This window comes from Gastrolobium bilobum, unplaced genomic scaffold (genome assembly GCF_033153095.1).
Source record: "Gastrolobium bilobum isolate Gb01-03AN ecotype WA unplaced genomic scaffold, APGP_CSIRO_Gbil_v1 utg14319, whole genome shotgun sequence".
NCBI lineage: Eukaryota > Viridiplantae > Streptophyta > Magnoliopsida > Fabales > Fabaceae > Gastrolobium > Gastrolobium bilobum.
The window spans coordinates 428245-447427 of NW_026898237.1; the positions used below are offsets into that span (position 1 = coordinate 428245).

Here is a 19183-nt window from a genome sequence, read left to right on the forward strand (position 1 = left end):
ATGACACGTGACATTCTTGCTGACGGGGCAATCTGACCTGGCATAATTCGCTGCACGGTGTAGCGAATTATTTGCAAACGTAATTCGCTACACTGTGTAGCGAATTATCCCGCGTGGCAGTTTGGGAAATTTTACTGTTCGCGTGGCATTCTGGTAATTTGTTTGCCAATGCGTGGAACATTGGTCACTGTCCCCTTTTTTTTCAATCCATTAAAATCCTAATCGAATACCAACGGATTTTTTTGTCCAAAAATAATTCATTAAAATCCTTTTGAAAACTCAATCGAATACATCTCCTTAATTTATATTAATTTAGGGCCTGTTTGGTGTGACGTATAAGGCATGATAGTATAAGCTTATACTATACGTTATGGCATTTTCAGCTGTTTGGTGTGACCATCGTATAGTATAAGCTTATACAGCATAATCCCTTAATACATCAAAATGATGTATAACTTAATCCGGCCTAAGGGTGAGGGATAAGGTCTGATAAGAGATTGATGTATTAATATCGTTGACCAATGTAATTCTCAAAAATTAAATATTATTTTAATATTAATCTATTAAAATAAAAATTAATTTTTCAATATATTAATTTTTAAAATATTGAATATTTTTATCTTTATAAAAATTAATTTATATTTTGGATACACTGATCAATAAATTTTATAAAAATTAATATCACATGACATTTTTTAGAAAATTATATAAATTCTTTATTAAAGGATATTTTTATTAAAAATATTTATTTTTATCATATATAGTATTATATAGTGCATTACCAAATACTGAATGATATTATCTTATACAATATATTATTTTATACAATACTGTACCAAACGCTAGATAGTATTAAAATTCAATTAGACCTTATATTATCAAATTTTATACTATCAGGCTTTATTCTATCTCATGTACCAAACATGCTTAGTGAGTTATTCATATCTATGTATTATAAAATTAAAACTGGGTGAGAGCTGTGCATTGGTTGGTTATATACGGTCCCCTTGTTTATTTGTGTCTGAGTTTCTGTGCAACAATAAAACAGCAGCAAACAAAAGAGCGCAGAGAGAGAGGTGCAAGGACGATTCTTGACCTGCTCAGTGCTGCTGCGACGTCGTTTTCTGCTGACTCATGGGATTTTTCAGAAGGATAGCTGGATTGCTAGGGTTTGCAAAGGACGAACATGATTCCAAGGATAATGCCGACGATGAACCCAACCTTCAACCTCGTACCACGACGTCGCGCTTCAAAGAAACTGGTGTTCCTAGAAAAGGGCTTAGCGTCCCTGCCCAGGTGGTCGTCGATCGCCCTCACTTTGGTCCCGTTCTCACTCTTTCTTCGTCCGGCGACGGCGGAGTTCAGGTCCTTCCTTTCTCATCATTTTCTTTTATCAATTCCATTTTCACGTCATCGAGGCACTTCCTCATATTTAACAATCGAGCACATCTACTTTTTTTTTGTGCTTGAAAGTAGTTTGGGTTTCATAACCGTTGAATCTAATTGGGGAAACCTAACAAAGCACTCTTCTTTGTTATCATGTTAGTAACAAATTAGTTATTTGGATATATACGATGGAAAAATTCTCTTTCTTAAAAAATTAGTTATGTGATTATGGATTTTACTGTTCTTTGAATTATTTTTGTGGATCTTATATGTCATTTGTTAATTGTGTTTTTATTTTTTTTTAAATAATTTGACTTTATTAAAGAAAATAGATTGAATCTTGAATGCGCGCGGAAATGATTAAGGAAGAGAAAAATATTTGTATTTACTTTTGTGCATTGGGGACATCAAGGTCCTTTTGAATGGTTGGGGAATTCTAATTATTGGCGGTGTATGTTTGAGAAGGAGCTTCTTTTGTTTCTTGCTCGTTTTCACTCCAAGTATTTGGGTCAATAGTTTCTTTGTTGAGTCCTTGTGTATGCTCAAACTAAGGTTGTAAATATTTTCGGTGTGGAAATGCAGTCATCCTTTGATAGTATTCTCTAGTGTTAGTGTTCATGAAGATCATTCTGCCCTTACCTTGTTTTGTCTTGGAGTTCCTGCATCTAGAGTTGAAGCATGCTCTTCACATCTAGATGCTGTATTGTATCATTTCTTTCGGTTATCATCAGGATGTTTTCATTATTGGAAATACTCAATGTTATCAGGAAAGTAGTAAGTAGTTATGACATTTGTAATGTTGCACGGTCCATTATGCATTACCGTTTTTAGCCCTTGTCTTCTTAAGTTGTCTGGCACAATTAACGCATTACCGTTTTTAGCCCTTGTCTTCTTAAGTTGTCTGGCACAATTAACGGAACTAAGCCTTTTGTTTCTAGCTGCTTAGGGATGCTTTAGTGTCTTTTTGTGAGCACATTAATGGGATTGGCGTCATTTGTATTGACTTTAACATAGCAGAATTAGGTAGGATGGCTGATGGTGTAAGTACAGTAACATATAGGGCTTGTGCATGCTTATTAGTTATTATATTTTACTGGATATAGTTCATCTATGTATAACATACAAAGCTTAACCTGCTATCGATTTATCTCCCTTAGAGCACATGAATGAATGAATGAACTTAACAGCAAAACGCAATGAAGAGTATGAGAAGGGAATTATTTAAGATTTGAATTGGCAATGGTATACTTTAGGCAGCTTGCTCTGATGCTTTGTTTCAAAAATGGTTTGCTAGTCTATTCTCTGCATAATCAGTGAGCCTTGTTCTTTGATGGGCATGAAAGTGAGAGTTAGTTAGTTATGGAATTCTTCTAGAATATTCTTAGAGGATAGGATAAAAGGAGGGGGAATCTGTGGAGTGAGGTAAGCATGTATTGAGCGAATATTGGGGAATTGGGGATCTCTTGGAGCGTAGGTTTGTTGGTTCTAAGGGTGAGTTGGGAATGGTCTTTTAGTGCCAATTAGTGTTTGTAAAAGAGGCTATGCCTCCAATGATTCAATAAAATTCTGTGTTGTAATTTTGGGTTTCATAATTTTGGTATTAGAGCACTTCCGATCTAGGGGTGCTTTTGGTCCAAATCCTTGAGAGAGTGAAAACCATGGGAGCCACCAACATGTCAGAACTCAAGAAATGATGAAAAAAATGTTGAAGATTCTGGATGAGGTGATAAAGAAGAAGGAGGCACCGGAATTCAAAATCAAGAAGGAGCACAATCTTGATGCCAATATTCAGTCAAAGAAGAATCAAGAAGAGGAGAATTTGAGTTTAAAACCAAATCTGAAAAAAATAAAGGCAGATACTGAAAAATATAAAGGAATGGAAGGCATAGAGGTTGAAGAAGAAGAAAAGAGGAAAAAAAAGAAGCAAAAGAAAAAGCGGAAGAAGGAGAATGTCGAGATGCAACAATGTTGGCAGATTCTATATCAATGAAGTTAGAAACAGCAACTGCCATGAGGATGCGGGTTTTACACAGTCCATCAACAAATCCTCCGCCACTGAAGCCGCTGGAACCAATCTCACATGCTGTGGATAATGGGTATTTCCGAGCAGGGCAGTCGTGGGGATGCACTGGACAATGTAAAAGAGATGGAGGATTTTGCAGGAAGCAGAAAGTAGGCGACAACAAGTGGAAATTCTACAAAGTGGGTCTCAAGTTTAGCCTAATGGGCCAGGTCCAAACTGAAGTGAGTAATGCTGATGTGCGGCCCAATTCTGGCATTAATGAGGGATGAAATGAGCCAATTATGCTGGGCCAAGGGGAACGCAATTGGTCTAACATAGTGAGCTCATACGATGTGTTGAATCAGACAGGAGGGCAAACATGTTCTTTGAGTGTGGGATCAAATAAAGGAAATCATGCAAAAAATAATACGATGGTTGATGGAAAGGAGTAGGACCCGACCGAAACCAGAACCAGCATGAGTGTCAGAACTAGCTGCTCCATGCCATGGCAGTGGGTACTGGTAAACTCGAGCCTGAAGATGGAGGGCAATTATGCAATGGGGAAAACATAAAGGCCTGCAAGGCTTTCTTTAGTTAAGTGTCCATAACTTTGTGGGTCTCACTTCTAGATATTCATTGAAGTTGTGGGGTGAGGTTCAGGTAAAGAAAACAGAAATCTTGCTGCCAATGGGACGGAAAATTTTTGAATACCACGGTGGTACTGAACTCAATACCTCATCTTTCCAAAATAAGAAATTTTTAATATCATATGTATCCTGTATTTTTTATTTATTTACCTTTATACCCTTGTTATTTTCTAAATGGGGAAAGATTGTACCTACACCGGTGGTACCCAAAATTCACTCCAATGGGACCAATATGCTTCAGGCAACGGGATCCAGGTGGAAAGTGTTTCTCTCAATTATGGCTAGATCCTACCCTCTTTCTTCACCTTGAGGACAAGGTGAGTTTTGGAGGGAGAGTATTGATGGGTATGAAAGTGAGAGAGTTAGTTAGTTAGGGAATTCTTCTAGAACATTCTTAGAGGATTGGATAAAAGGAGGAATGTGTGGAGTGAGGTAAGCATGTATGAGTGAATATTGGGGAATTGGGGATCTCTTGGAACCTAGGTTTGTTGGTTCTAAGGGCGAGTTGGGAAGGGTGTTTTAGTGTCAAGTAGTGTTTGTAAAAAAGGCTATGCCTTCATTGATTCGATAAAATGTGTTGTAATTTTGGGTTTCATCGTTCTTGTAATAGCTTTTCTGGCTTGGATAAGGGTGGCATTAATAATGCCAACTTATTAGTGGGTTGCTTTTTATGTACATTCATGACCTTTAGTAATATGTATGTAGAAGTAAGGAAAATCACACAATTTGAATTTAACGTCCAAACTATAGTAAGTGTGACATGTGAAGGGGGAGGGGTGGCTAGGGATATGACATTTTTAGTGCTTGGGTATTAAATTTTACTCTTCATTTTTTTTCAGGTTCAGTTCAATATAGCTGTTCACATGTAGTTGCCTCTAATTATGAGCTCAAACAATTTGGAAGGACTACAATTTAATGATTTATGAATTTTCAAAACTTAACTTAAAATATAACCAAATGAGGGATCAACTAAGTAAATATGTATTTAACTGATCAACCACGTTTTGAAAATTATTAACCACCTGTGTGATTAATAGTTTTTATATTGGAAATATTTTTACTAAGATTTCCTAAATTTTAGTTCTCCTAAAAATTTTCTCTGAATTATAACTAGAGCTGGTAGTGGTGAAAAATCATTATATTTAAACCTGAGACTATTTCGTGTGCTACATGGTTTGATAATTTTCCAGTGTCAAGTAATTTACTGCTAGCAGGTGATTAATATTTCTTGGTTCTTGTGTTTTCTCTTCATCAGGGTCTGAGGTGGTATGCAAAGCGACTTAGGATAGATGAAGATGGAGATGTAGCGGATGAATTCCTTGATGAGGTTTCTTCAGAGACGCCAGGATTTGCAGTAGATCATCATAAAACAGTGGCAAGATTTACACTGAAGAACGGTACTAAGCCAGTCACAGTGAAGAAACAGGTCCTATCAGATGGGAAAATTCAGCAGTGTGTGGAACACCAGGGCAGATTGCAGTGGGTATAAAAAATCTTATTAGAAATTGGTCTGACTATTAAAATTCGTTGGGTTTTATCTGTTTAGTCGTGCATACTGGGGGAACCTGAAGTCAAAAACAACTAATATTTTTATTGAGCTTTACTTGATGGTTCCTTTTTGCTCTTTGGTTATGTCTTTCACTAGCTATGAGTATGTCTGGGAATTGCTGCATTTGGTGAAAGTATGTGGGAATTAAATGTACAATTTAAGTCCGAGTCTGTTACCCTACAAAATGAGCTGCCGAATCTCATGTCCAAGCTATTGAGAATCTAGCAGTTGAGAATCTTTTTAGTACAGACATTGAATAATGTAGAAGGGTTTGTGAGGAGATTTATGAAGCTCTGAACTTCTACTAGTAGACACTTGAAGTGAAGTTATTCCTAGTGAGGTACGGTAGTTTCCTGTAAGTATTGAAGTGTGATTCTGCTAATTAATTGTGACAATCTGTTCTTTGCTTCTCCTTTTTAGCTATTGCTTTAATTTTGTGTAACGCTTGTATTTGATCAATAAAGTCAATTTTGATTTTAAAAATGGACTATCAATAATGATGGCACGTTGTACCATCTGAACATGAGAATCTTGTTTAAAATGGCAAGGTTTCCGAAGCAGCTTCCATGTAAAGAACTTAAAATCTGTAATTAAGTAGAAGTTCACCCCACATCCAATTTTCCAACCACACATAAATGATAATTTCCATTATAAAAAATATTACTACCTCAATTTGAAGGTGTACATGTAAGGTGCAATGTTGTCAATCCGTAAAGGAGAAGGCAAGGAATCCATTAGTATTCAGATTTTGATAATGACCATAAAGTATATCGATTATTGACTAACAAGGTTTATCTACCTTACAATACTAGTGTATATAGTCATGCTCATGCAAGTCAGAAGTAGCAATTAGTAACCATGGAATAATGAACCTGTGCTGAACCATTCTCACATCAATTTCATTTCTAAAGTATCTATCGTGATTTCAGAATCAGATTATCTTATTGAATTTATCAACCCATAACCATAATGATTCATTTGAAATCCTGGATTAAGTGGCCGTACTTCGACCTTTTGCTAATTCAAGAGACAGAAATTTATCTGAAAGAAAATAATGATGTCTTTAGTTCTCCTTCAGTCTTCACAAACAAGATATCAACATCGGAAGGGAAACCTTCCCTTATCTAAAGGTGCACTCAGAATCCAGTATCTATTCATCAATAGTTATCCGTACACACAGTAATACCAAAATTATTTAATTAATTCACTCAAGGGAAATATAACTCTATACATGCGAAGACAATTTTCTCTGCCATCTCAGATGCACTTGTTATTCCTCAACAGCGATATGTAACTATTAAAACCAAGTAGTCTGTAACAACTTTCATAGGAAGATTTAGGAGATGAATTTCTGCTCAATGGTGCTTGTTGAGGCCTGCATCATTCGAGTAACACCAGTGTAAACCAATGCGCAAATTAGAAAACTCTTGTATAAACATTTTTCACATTCAACAATGCTATTTAATTTTTGTGAAGTTGACTCAGAAAATCAACCAATCATATTAAGTCGTGCAACTTCTACCATATGCTTTTCATGCAAAACAGCATTATACTTTTCACATTATTATAGAAATTCACCCTCATTTTATTCCTTCTGTTTAGTAAATGACTAGAAAAAATATCGTATTTGCTACTGATTTAAAGTTATTTTCTCTATCCCTATTCTTACAAAACGGAAAGAGGGAAAGGGATGTGCTCTTCACAAATAAACATTTGTATGATCCTTCACTTTCAAGTTGTAACTCGTGACAATTAACAGAAATGTAAATAGTAAGAAAACAAGAGATTGTACTGACCCCAATTGATGTTACAAAACTGCAAACCGCACATTTCACGGACCTAGCTCCATATTGGTACCTGAGTAGCATCCTACAATTCCCACAGTTGACATGTGCCACCTGATTTGCTGTTACAATGTACATATATTTGATGCTTACCCACAAAGTAGTGACTCAGATCATAACGATTTAGCTCACTCAAGAATCATTTCTATCCATATATATATATATATATACACACACACACACACACACACACACACACACACACACAACATACGCATACAACCTTTAAATCATACTTGGCCATTAATATCCCAATACCTTCCAAAGCTAGATTGACTGTGTGACAACAAGAGCAGTGCACACTTGTGGCTCCACGGATGTACATGAGGAAAGTGTGACAGCCTCCACAAACTAACTGGGCCATTTCTGTGCCTGTGCACATAAATGCTGGTGATTTTTCTGCCTCATATTGGGTTGATTGAAAAGAATGGAATAGGTAGCAAGTTGAACTTAATAAGTAACCTACATATAAGAAATTAGAGAAAGAAACTGTACCATACCAGGAGGTGGCACTGCTGTGACTGCATTGCAAACAGCACAGCACACAGAGGTGGCTCCAATTGGATAGAGCAGAAGGTTTCTACACCCAGAACAGACAAGTTGACTCTGTGCCCCTGGTTACCAAAGAAGTTTTTGACATAAGTTATTTGAAAGTGTCAAATAAATGACCTCTCATGATCTTTTTATTTGTTTATTTTTTCTCTTTTTTCCCTTTGATATAGCAAGTAATAAAGGTTCTAGTATTCTTGCTGTCTTTAATACAGGTCCAATTTGCAAATGGCAAGCCCGACCAGTTGAGAAATTGGACTAGAATGGAGAACTACACTTGAAAAAGGCATCTCACCAGCTAGCTATTCCCAATCCTTACATTCCACACAAATCAAGAGTCTCAGAGGAATTTCACTGAACACATACTCATATTCAATTTACCAGTCTTCCCTTCAGCAAATGGGAAGTGAAATTTTTCTCTTCTCCCTACTTGGTAAATTGGGTATTTCTATTATATATCAGTCAGTCTATCTAATGAACTTGTCTTCAACACAATAACTTGTTCCCTCCACTAACTACCAACAGCAAAATTGGACATTGGATTTTTCAAACGTTTGAAAAGAAATAAGAATTCATCAGTCCAATCATTCCATCACTATACAGTATTGAGATAACCAACATCAATGAGCAAAGAAAGAACAGAGTAAGCAAGATACCATTTGCTGGAGGTGTATATGGAGCTGGTGGTGTCGGGTAGGGGGCAAGTGGAACTGGCATTATACAAGTCTCAAAATAGTATCTTTCTCTTCCAAACTCTACACACAGAACAAAACTCTCTCCCCCATTTTAAGAACTCCTGGAAAAAAAAGTGGAAAGATTGAAAATATTCAATAGGGGGAAAGTAAGTGATGCACCCGAATCATGATGGTGGAATAAAAAGGCATGAAAAATGAACTATAATTTAACTTTAATACCAGTTAACACCCAGAAATGAAAGAGATTGGAGTGAAGCAGAGGGTGCCAACAAATTAATTTGTAAATCAGATAACATGACAGTCAAATGACAAGCTTTCTTCCCTTTAGGAAGCCATGCATGAAGCTAGATGGAAGGAGCCAAGAAGAAGAGAAGCGTTAAGGCCCTCTCACCAGAAATGGAATTTCATTTACTTGAATAATGTGGAAGTGGGTCAAAGCGAACACATGCCCCTGACAACTTGTTACAGATGAATTAAAAGAGAGAGAGAGAGAGAAAAAAAGAAATAGAGCAAAAGCATCTGGGGTGTTTGGTAACAAGAATGTTTTTAGATTCCCCAACAAGTAGTGTATTATCCATGTGATGTGATGCACGGAGAAAAAAGATCAAATTTTTTATTATTTGGTTGGTTAATCGTTTTGTAAATCTTATACTTATAAAAAAAATTGTGTTACTATTTTGTTCTATATTTCAGGAGGGAAAAACTACGGCATTGACACAGAACTTTGTAAATATCAACAACAAACAAAAATTTGCTATTGGGAGGGATCAATTATTTCTGCATACTAAGACATCATAATACACCATAATACGTTATACTGCACAATGTTAACATGAGGAAGGGATATGAAAATAAAAATGCATATCACTCATAGTATAATAACACCAAGCAAATATAGAATTAAAAATCAACACTTACCAAATATGTCATTTGCTAACAAGAATGTTTTTAGATTCCCCAACAATGTTATTTATTTATGTTTTGATATAAGGTTTCTAAAAATTTTATTGGAAATCTAATTTTTTTGAGATTTTATTTAATGTACAATTTTTTTTTTAAATGCTATCCAAGAAGATCACCAAAAGATGATATTTTTGGAATATCAGGTGTTGAAAAAAAATTTACACTTTTTTTTGGGATAAAATTTATGTAATATTTTGACCTATCAAACAATTTTTTAATAACTTTTTCAGAAAAGTGATTTTCTCACCATATTTTCAAAAATCATAATTTTTGGGCAAAAATTTTTTTATCCTTCACCAAACATAAAAAAACTTTAGAAGAAAAATAGATGAAGAAAAAATGTTGTGGTAAGTAAAAAAAAAAAAAAAAAAACACAATTCTTTTCAAGGATCGGTCGGATGTCGTGTTAAGTAACAACATCTTTTTTTCGTATAATTCATTTTTAACTATGGTTCCCAACTCCGATGTTGAATATACAGAAAATGTGATCCCATAAAAAAAAATTTGTGGGATATATATCTATAATGTCACAGAAATTTTTTAGTTTTTCCTGCAGACACTAAGTTAATTAGTTGGGGTCCATTGGTTTTTAGTTCTCTCTCTTGCTTTCACTTTCTCTCTCTTTTAAATTTGTGTCTACAGTAAAAATTAAAAAAATTATGTTACATAATACATATATATCCCATTTTAAAAAGTCAGGATTCACATGTTGCTGCAAAAAATTTCTTTTCAGTGACAACAGAAGTATAAAACTCATTTCTTCTCGATGACAAAAGAAGTATAAAACTCTTTAACAACATACTCTAGAGAATACATAATTATAAGAGGAGGGTTATTCTTACAACTTAAAAATTTTACAACCTATTTTTTCATCATTAATTTCTATCAATCCAACAGTTATGATTTATTGAATCATATTTATTAATTGATTATAATTTTTAAATTATAACCGTTGAATTGACTGAAATCAACTGTAAAAAAATAAGTTGTAAGAGATTATAAAACTTTTAAATTGTAAGAATAAAGCTCCTCTAATTGTAATATTAAAGTTATTTTTCATCTTTGAGAAAGATTTAAAGTCTTAATCTCTGAAACCGTCCCAAATCGAATTAGTTGTTAAATGATAAATCAATTGGAATATCTTAAAAAAAAAAAATTACTTTTTTTTTCTCATTTCTACATAAGCAAAAAATAATAATTTTAATATTATATTTATATACTCTCCAAAATATATAATTAAAAACAAATAGAGGATAAAAATCTCATTACTACATCATGATACTACATACTTATATTTCCCTTCTTTTAACCTTCATTTGCGTAAGTTATCATTTTCAAGTGTAAAAGAAACTTCCATGGTTTCAACGTCTACTTTCCCTCTATAATATGTGCGCGATTCAGATTCTGTGGGCGGCATGTCACCTGAAAATATCCATTCATTGCTTCTCTCTTTCAAGCTTCACCATTGGTGGAAAATTCAAAACACAGTGCAAGCACGTGAGGGATGCAAAGTATCCACACTCCTTTTTTTTTTTTTTTCCTTTGTTAGAGTTTCTAAATTGATGGTACCCGATGAGCCACGTCACCAGAACACATCAATCAGAGAAATCCCCCATTGCAGTTTTGTGCTGAGAAATTAGGGACTAGAGAGTGCGGGTGGACCTATTATTTATTAAGATTGTGGTCCTTCAAGTTTTTTTTGCTTTAAGGCGAGATATGAAGAGGAACGTTTCTTTTACGATCCAGTTATATCCGAACTAATTAATTAATGGGTAAATAATTATCACTCATCTGATAAATAAATTTGATAAATTCTCTTGTATTAGATTTTTACTATTACGGTTCAATGAAGCTCAACGGATCCAAAGCAATGTTGTTGGAGACAGTGTGATCTTATTTTTCAAAAAAGATCGGCGTGTTAAGTGGGCAGAGAGCCAGAGACAGTGATTAAAGTATGTGGTTTGATTTTCTCGTGTTAAATGAGAATTCAATTATCATGTTGTAGAGATAAAAAATATGTGAGACCCATGTGTTAGAAAAAATTATATGTAAGATCCATGTCAGCACGAAAATCGAAGAGTGTGTAGAAAAATTTGAATTTTCATGTTAAATGAAAATTATAAAACATATAATCTTCGAAGATACTATTATACTAATATCAGATAAAAGTCAATTGAAAGGAAAGAAAAAGAAATTTATGAGGCTCAGAATATCAAAGAATAAAATGAAGTCATATAAACCAGAAAAAAAAAGTATACTAGTGCATTGAATTGACAAAGAAAGTGCGAGAATGAATTCTAGAATTGCTGCTTGGAATCATGCCAGTCTATCTCTAGCAGGTCGTGTTACATTATCTAAAGCAGTGTTATTAGCAATCCCATCATATCCAATGCAGGTGTGTTCATTACCGCAAGTCACCTGTGAAGAGATTGATAGGAAGATTCGAAATTTTGTTTGGAGTTCATCTCCACACTCTAGACGTTCTCATCTTGTGGCCTGGAAGCAGATTTGCATGGATAAAAAAAATGGAGGCCTTGGACTGCGGAGTATGAGGGAAATGAACTCAGCATTTATCATGAAGGTTGGGTTCAACCTCGTAGCTCATCCAGATGCCTTGTGGTCAAAGTTCTTACGTGCTAAGTATAATGTGGAGGCAGGCATGACACCAATTATTCATGCTCCAAACAGCAGCTCCCAGCTTTGGAAGGGAATTACGCGTCATTGGAATATTATAATGGATCATAGTCGGGTGCAGTTAGGCAATGGTCAGTCCACTATGTTCTGGCTTGATAGCTGGCTGCCCGATTGTGGTCCTTTGATCTCATATGCAGGTTCTCAGTTTTCTATTAGTGATACTCTTCAGAAGGTGGTGGACTACGTGGATGAATTGGGGCAATGGAAATGGAATTCTCTTCGACAATTGCTTCCAGATTCTGTGCTGCATCGATTTATGAATTTTCTTCCTCCTTCTAGTCAAGATGGCCAGGATCATTTAATTTGGAATGGAACGACAGATGACAAGTTTACTGTTAAGTCAGCATATGCAATATTAGCCATCAAAGATACTACAATCCAACAGTTTCCTTGGGAAAGTGTTTGGAGATGGCAGGGGCCAGAAAGAATTCGCTTTTTTCTTTGGTTAATGGCAGGGGAGAAGCTGATGACTAATGTTTGTAGACTCCGCCGTCATATGGCTCTTTCAGATCTGTGTCCTAGATGTAATCAGTCTAGTGAAACTATCCTTCATACTATTCGCGACTGTCCACAATCAAAGGAAGTATGGTGCATGATAATGCCTCATATAAATCAGCGTGATTTTTTCAACCTCAACCTGCACAATTGGATCATTTCTAATTTAGACAGCTCAAAGGATTGGGGGATGGGGTCGGACTGGCCTCTTTTATTTGGAATCTTAGCCTGGAAAATTTGGAAATGTAGGAATTCTTGGGTTTTTGAAGGTGATCGCCAGAATGCTTATTCACTTATCCGTTCAGCAATTGGTTTCAGAGATAGTGTCGCTCTTGCAGCTAACCCTGTTTTTGGAGCGGGCAATCAACCAAGGAATCGAATAGAGAGATTGGTTGCTTGGTGTTGTCCTCCTGTGGATTGGGTTAAGCTTAATGTTGATGGTGCATGTGATGCTAATGGTATTAGGACTGGGTGTGGAGGAGTTTTTCGCGATGCCTCAGGAACTTGGATCGTCGGATTCTGTAAAAATTTAGGCTCAGGTACAGTTTTGCATGCTGAGTTATGGGCTTGCTTGGTTGGTTTGGAGCTAGCTTGGGATAGAGGTTTTAGGCAAGTTTGGCTCGAAGGAGATTCTCTTTCAGCTCAACAGCTCATTACAAATGGGTGCCACCATGATTACCCTGCGGCTAATTTGGTGAATCGTATTCGAAATTTGATGCAGCGAGATTGGCAGATTTATATGTCTCACATTCACCGTGAAGGAAATAGAGTAGCGGACTTTCTAGCCTCTTACTCTTATGGTTTCTCTTGGGTAATTCAGGAATTTGATTGTCCACCGTCAGGTTGTATTGATAGTCTGTATGGTGACACTATAGGTGTTCACTGGTCTTGGCTTTGTGCCTAGTTTCTTTTTGTTGTGTTTTTGTTTTAATTTCCTTTTTTTCCAAAAAAAAAAAAAGAAAGTGCGAGAATGACATGCTCAGAACCACCGACAAGGGGAAAAAATCCAACATGCTCCGTTAGTACTTACATTTGGTCAATAAAAATATAATATATGTGTTGACATATTTTTTTGAAAAATGAAAAAAAATTAATATTATATTTATATATTTTTATAAATATAAAATTTCTAATTTTATTTTAAATAAAAATAACACCCATTAATCAATATAACGGGAGTCCTAAAAATATTCTCCGGATAATGGCATACCACAAGTCTTCATGAGTCATCTCATGATGTATGGGCAGTACTTTTTTCTGAACCATGTGATACGTTGCAGAGAACCCAAAACAAGTCTATAGTTAAGCATGCAAGACAGCAAGAAGCACATGGACCCCGAAGTTGTACTTTTTGCCGGATTTTCTCCGCATTCCAACTTGGATCCCAATTGGATATTCCTCTCATTATTCTTTTTTCTTTCTTTCTAAAATTAACCACAAGTTTTCAGCTGTAAACTTTGGTTCCCTTAGCCATAATTTTATGGGGAATACATCGGTGCTATTAAAAAAAAAAAATTCTTATTATCAAAAAGATGTATTACTAACTTACTACTTATCTAATTACCATTGAATCAAAGAGAGAAAATACTAAAAAAAATTTAAAGAAAGAGAAAATGTTGATCCATGATGATTAGATAGGTACTGAGTTGGTAGTAGAAGATTTTGGTAGTAAGAATATCTCTCCTTATTAAAAAAATATTGTTTTGCATAAATAACATTTTGGAAGAGAGAAAATGATATAAGGAGAAATAAAAAATAATGCATGGCCCCATAAAAGATTGTCTCTACAAGAAAAAAATATATTTTCCTATAACAATACCGATGGATTATCAGAAGGCGTTTGATACAGGAGATATTTTTTTTATCAAAAAATAAAAAAGAAGTGAAATATGACGAGAATGACTTTTTGTCAGTTAAGTTGCGAAAAAGTGTTTGGTTGGTCAAAGTTTTATTTTTTATTTTTGTATAATGCAAATCAAGAAACCGATAGTATGGAACAATGATCGTTATGCCATTGTTCCCATTCTTTATTACCTAAATGCAACGCCCAAAAACTTATTTCCCAAATTGCCACGCAGGCAAGTTCGCTTTGGGTTGTAGCGAACTAGGTATGGTGATGTGTCAGCAGCCTGATGGTGATCAAGTTCGCTACTGACATAGGCGAACTTGAGTGCAATAAATGCTGACACGTATGACAAGTTCGCTGTTCCTCAAAGCGAACTTGGTTTGCCACGTGTCTGACACCAATATAGTTCGCTGGGGGTCCAGGCGAACTGCTTGCCACGTGGCAGACAATGACACAGGTCGCTGGGCCCTGTAGCGAACTGTGTGCCACGTGGCAGTCCCCTAGAAATTTGTTGCACGGGGAAGCGAACTACCTGCCGACAGTTACAGTTCGCTGGCCTGGGTAGCGAACTCAGTTCTATATAAACACCTTTCTTCCTCTCCCGAAGTCATTCTCGTCCGTTTTCCTTTAAAGTTTCCATTTTTGTTTGTTATTTTTTGCTATTTCAGTACATAATGAGTGAGAGTAACAACGATGTAATATGCCTTCTATATTACAATGGGAGAAGATATTTTGGACCGAACGATCAAGTGTTTGAAGGAGATACGAAGATCTTCCGCATGAGTCCGCGTTGCAAATATACTGAGCTGAAGAAAATAATATACAAGAAGTTGAGATTATAACGAGGTCAATCCCTGTCTCGACTGATTGTTAGATGCGCTTCTGGTAACCCGGTGCAATGGGTTGCTGTGGAGGTGGTGGAGGATGAAGATGTATCATTAGTAGTTGATGCATTTCGACAACATGGAGAGTCCTCATACATCGAGTTGTATGCGGAACTAAACACCGGTGGAGAGGCAAGCACTCAAAGTTTCGTCCCTACCAGTTACTCCATAGACATTAACAGGGAGCCGCAAGTAACTCTGGATGATATGCATGTCTCACCCCCACCACCATCACCCCCACTAACAATGCCTTTAGATGTGATTCCTGCTAATGACATGTATGATCCGTCATGGCGTACTGATAGTTCTGAGGAAGATGTTGATGAAGGTCTTGTCCCTGACAGTGACTCATCAGATACAGACGTTGATGGTGATTTCGAAATAGAGCCGTCTACTGCATTGTTTGAACCGATTCCATCACCAGGCATTGTTGGTACGCATGACCCATCACCTGCTCCAGGTTAGGTTATTTATCGTTGTTTTTATTTTATTTTTTGAAATGTTATTAGTAATGAAATGCGAACTTGTGTCAAACAGGGGAGGATAGTGTACCATTTTGGTCGCAAATACCACTTTACACGAACATTAACTGGGCACACCCCGATCAAGAAATTGATGACATGCAAGGGGTGGGGAAATGTATCCGTTGGAACAAGTTCGCTGCCCACCCAAGCGAACTTGTTGCATGGCTGCCACGTGTCATTGGATTCGTTGGGAAGAGTTCGCCTGCCTGCCCAGCGAACTTCACTGTTGTCTGCCACGTGTCTGGGAAGGTGGGAAGCTGCAGGAGCATTTATTGCAAACAAGTTTGTTACATCAGGCAGTGAACTTGTGCACCACCAGGAAGTTGACACATCAGCAAAACGAGTTCGCCTCTTTGCCCAGCAAACTTACCTGCGTGGCAGTTTAAAAAATAAGTTTTTGGACGAGACATTTAAGTAATAAAGAATGGGAACAGTGGCATAACGGTCACTGTTCCCGATAGTATCCTATAGTACTGATCCGGTACTTATAATATATGAAGCAAATATTTATCAACCAAATCTCTAGCACTGATTTACTTTTCGTATTATCCTTTAATCAGCATTAAATATTTGTTTAAATATAATGATTCTTTATTCTTGAGAAAATATAATTTGAGCCAGTATCATATCATTTAAGATATATAATATATTATTAAATTAAATAACGATTTTCTTTTATAACAATTCCCAAATTATACAAAAAAATTAAAATTTTATTTATTTATGGTTTATTTTATTTAATTATTTTTGAAATCTTAGTTACTTAAATTCTTAAGGGACGTACCAAACATGCAACGTTTGTTTGTGGATGCAAAAGGATTCAAACACCTATATGAGATGTCCCAGACTCCCAAGTTACATTGTTCATGCATTGTCGATGGCTGAACGACGTCATGTTTATTGCGGGAACTCGATCTCAATACAACATGATTTAGGTGTGCACGACGTTGCTCCGACCGCACAAAATTCTTTTAAAAAAATTTATATCGAAATTTGTTGTTGACCTGTATAATTCGACTAAATATACGAAGATAAAAGCATTTCAATTTGTAATTATATCAAATCTATTTAATGTCTCTTTTAATATTTGTATGCCATTAAATAAGTAAATTACAAATCAATAAAAATTTAAATTTTAATCTGCGATAAAAACAAATATAACTAAACAAAAACCAATATATCAGCATTAAATATTTGTTTAAATATAATGATTTTTTATTCTTGGAAAAATATAATCTGAAGGGCATCATATCAATTAAGACGTGATAATATATTATTAAATTCAAAATATTAAAAATATATTAAAATATTTTATACTTACATTTTTAATTTTTCTTTCAAAATTCTTTTATATGTTAAACTTTTTTATTTCTACTGAAATTTTAGTGGCTTATACTCTTAATAACATTTGTTGCTAACATAATTTGACTGAAATCATGAAGAAGAAAAAATGGCTCCAAAAATATTTGAATATTCAAGTTATGGTTGGAGAATATTCGAATTCTTCTTTTGAAGATGGAAAAAATTATAGATCAATTCTCAAATTGTAATTGATCATAATAAATCTATGCAGATTTGAAATAATTTACAAAAGTAATACTAAATTAATGTAGATTTGAAATAATTTATAGAACTAATGTAATCAATTGTATACTCTCTCATCCCAAGCGTAATCATGTACACAATTATTTCTATTATTCGGTACACAACATCCATGTGGTCTTCACTAGGGGCAAGCATGAATCTCATGACTACACTCACAGCATAAACTATATCTGGCCTTAGGGGTGTTCGCGGTCTGGATTGGATCGGTTTTGAAAGCAAAAATCATCTGATCCAATTCCTTCGGTTTGATCATGTAATCATCCATTCGGTTTGGATTTTTTTTCAAATCCGATCCGATCCGATCCAATTTTTTTCGGTTTGGATTGAATCAGTTTTCGGTTTTTTGAAAATCCTAAAATTTGTTTCATGATTATTGTGCAAATAACATCTTTTGTATATATTGGCTTTGTAATTTCTTTTTTTGAAATACAAAAGCATTAAGAAACGACAATATAGTTTTTTTTTTTTGACAATGAGATATGAAGCTTTTCATAGATGAAATTTTGCTGATGAGATGTGACTAAGTTTTTTCTTGGATTTAGTTGATGGGTTAATAAGTCTTGGGTTTAGAATTTTTTAGGTTATGATTGGGAAAAGACCTAATTAGGTAGAGAGAAATTAATATATTGGATCGGTTTGGATTGGATCGGCTTTCATCAACCAATTCGAAATCCGATCCAATCCAATTAAAATTTGCAGTTTTTTTTCGGTTTTCGATTTTTCGGTTTTCGATTTATTCGGTTATCGATTTTTCGGTTCGGTTATTATAGTTTGAATCGGTTTGGATTGGTTGATGAACACCCCTATCTGGCCTAGTGTGAGATAGGTAAATTAAACTTCCAACTAACCTTTGGTATCTACCAATATCTATTTTTGTTTGATCTGAAAAGACTCCCAACTTATAGTTCATCTCCATAGGTGTTTCCACTGGTTTACACCCAAGCATTCCTGTCTCGGTTAACAGGTCTAAGATGTATTTTTGTTGTGATAAGAAGATGCCCTGCTTAGATCAAGCAATCTCAATTCCCAAGAAGTATTTGAGGTGTCCTAAGTCTTTCATTTCAAATTCAGTGGCTAAATATTCCTGTACTAACTTCATTTCAATTGGATCATCACCTGTCAGGACCATATCATCTACATAAATAATCAAAGTAGTTACCTTTCCACCTTTGTGTTTGATGAATAGTCTCTGATCTACATTACTTTGTTTGTAACCAAACGATTTCATATCTATAGAGAACCTTCCAAACCACGCCCGAGGTGACTGTTTGAGCCCATATAAAGCTTTTCTTAGCCTGTAAACTGTATTTTCTTGCACTAATCCTTCTTTTATTCCTGGTGGTATTTGCATATACACTTCTTCTTCGAGGTCACCGTTCAAGAAGGCATTTTTAACGTCAATTGCTTTAATGGCCAATCTTTGTTTGCTAATAAAGATATGAGGATACGAATGGTGTTAAGCTTAGACACTAGTGCAAAAGTCTCCTGGTAGTCTACTCT

At 35.3% G+C, this 19183-nt stretch overlaps 2 protein-coding genes across 3 annotated transcripts; one reads left to right on the top strand and one right to left on the bottom strand.

Moving 5' to 3' along the window:
- The first annotated feature begins 1020 nt into the window (after positions 1-1020).
- Positions 1021-6024, top strand: LOC133314176 (uncharacterized). The gene is made up of 2 exons (XM_061515619.1): positions 1021-1365; positions 5291-6024. The coding sequence occupies exons 1-2, from the start codon at positions 1135-1137 to the stop codon at positions 5522-5524; spliced, it is 465 nt and encodes a 154-aa protein (XP_061371603.1). The 5' UTR covers positions 1021-1134; the 3' UTR covers positions 5525-6024.
- A 707-nt stretch (positions 6025-6731) lies between these two features.
- Positions 6732-8939, bottom strand: LOC133314177 (protein LOL1-like). 2 transcript variants are annotated; one of them, XM_061515622.1, is made up of 7 exons: positions 8892-8939; positions 8634-8773; positions 8359-8367; positions 7929-8042; positions 7687-7800; positions 7381-7490; positions 6732-6959 (listed from the first exon to the last, which is right to left on the bottom strand). In XM_061515622.1, exons 2-7 carry the CDS (start codon positions 8692-8694, stop codon positions 6921-6923), a joined length of 447 nt encoding a protein of 148 aa, XP_061371606.1. In that variant the 5' UTR covers positions 8695-8773; positions 8892-8939; the 3' UTR covers positions 6732-6920. The 2 variants fall into 2 exon arrangements, with proteins under 2 accessions (XP_061371606.1, XP_061371605.1); XM_061515621.1 differs by lacking the exon at positions 8359-8367.
- Between the last annotated feature and the right edge of the window lie 10244 nt (positions 8940-19183).

Bases quoted from the DNA above. Each gene is read 5' to 3' on its own strand.
- LOC133314176 (XM_061515619.1), top strand. From the start codon at position 1,135: ATGGGATTTTTCAGAAGGATAGCTGGATTGCTAGGGTTTGCAAAGGAC. The intron at 1,366-5,290 runs GTCCTTCCTTTC...TCTCTTCATCAG, and splicing joins CCGGCGACGGCGGAGTTCAG to GGTCTGAGGTGGTATGCAAA.
- LOC133314177 (XM_061515622.1), bottom strand. From the start codon at position 8,694: ATGCCAGTTCCACTTGCCCCCTACCCGACACCACCAGCTCCATATACA. The intron at 7,801-7,928 runs GTATGGTACAGT...TTATGTGCACAG, and splicing joins CACAGCAGTGCCACCTCCTG to GCACAGAAATGGCCCAGTTA. The intron at 6,960-7,380 runs GTCAGTACAATC...CGAATGATGCAG, and splicing joins GTTTTGTAACATCAATTGGG to GCCTCAACAAGCACCATTGA.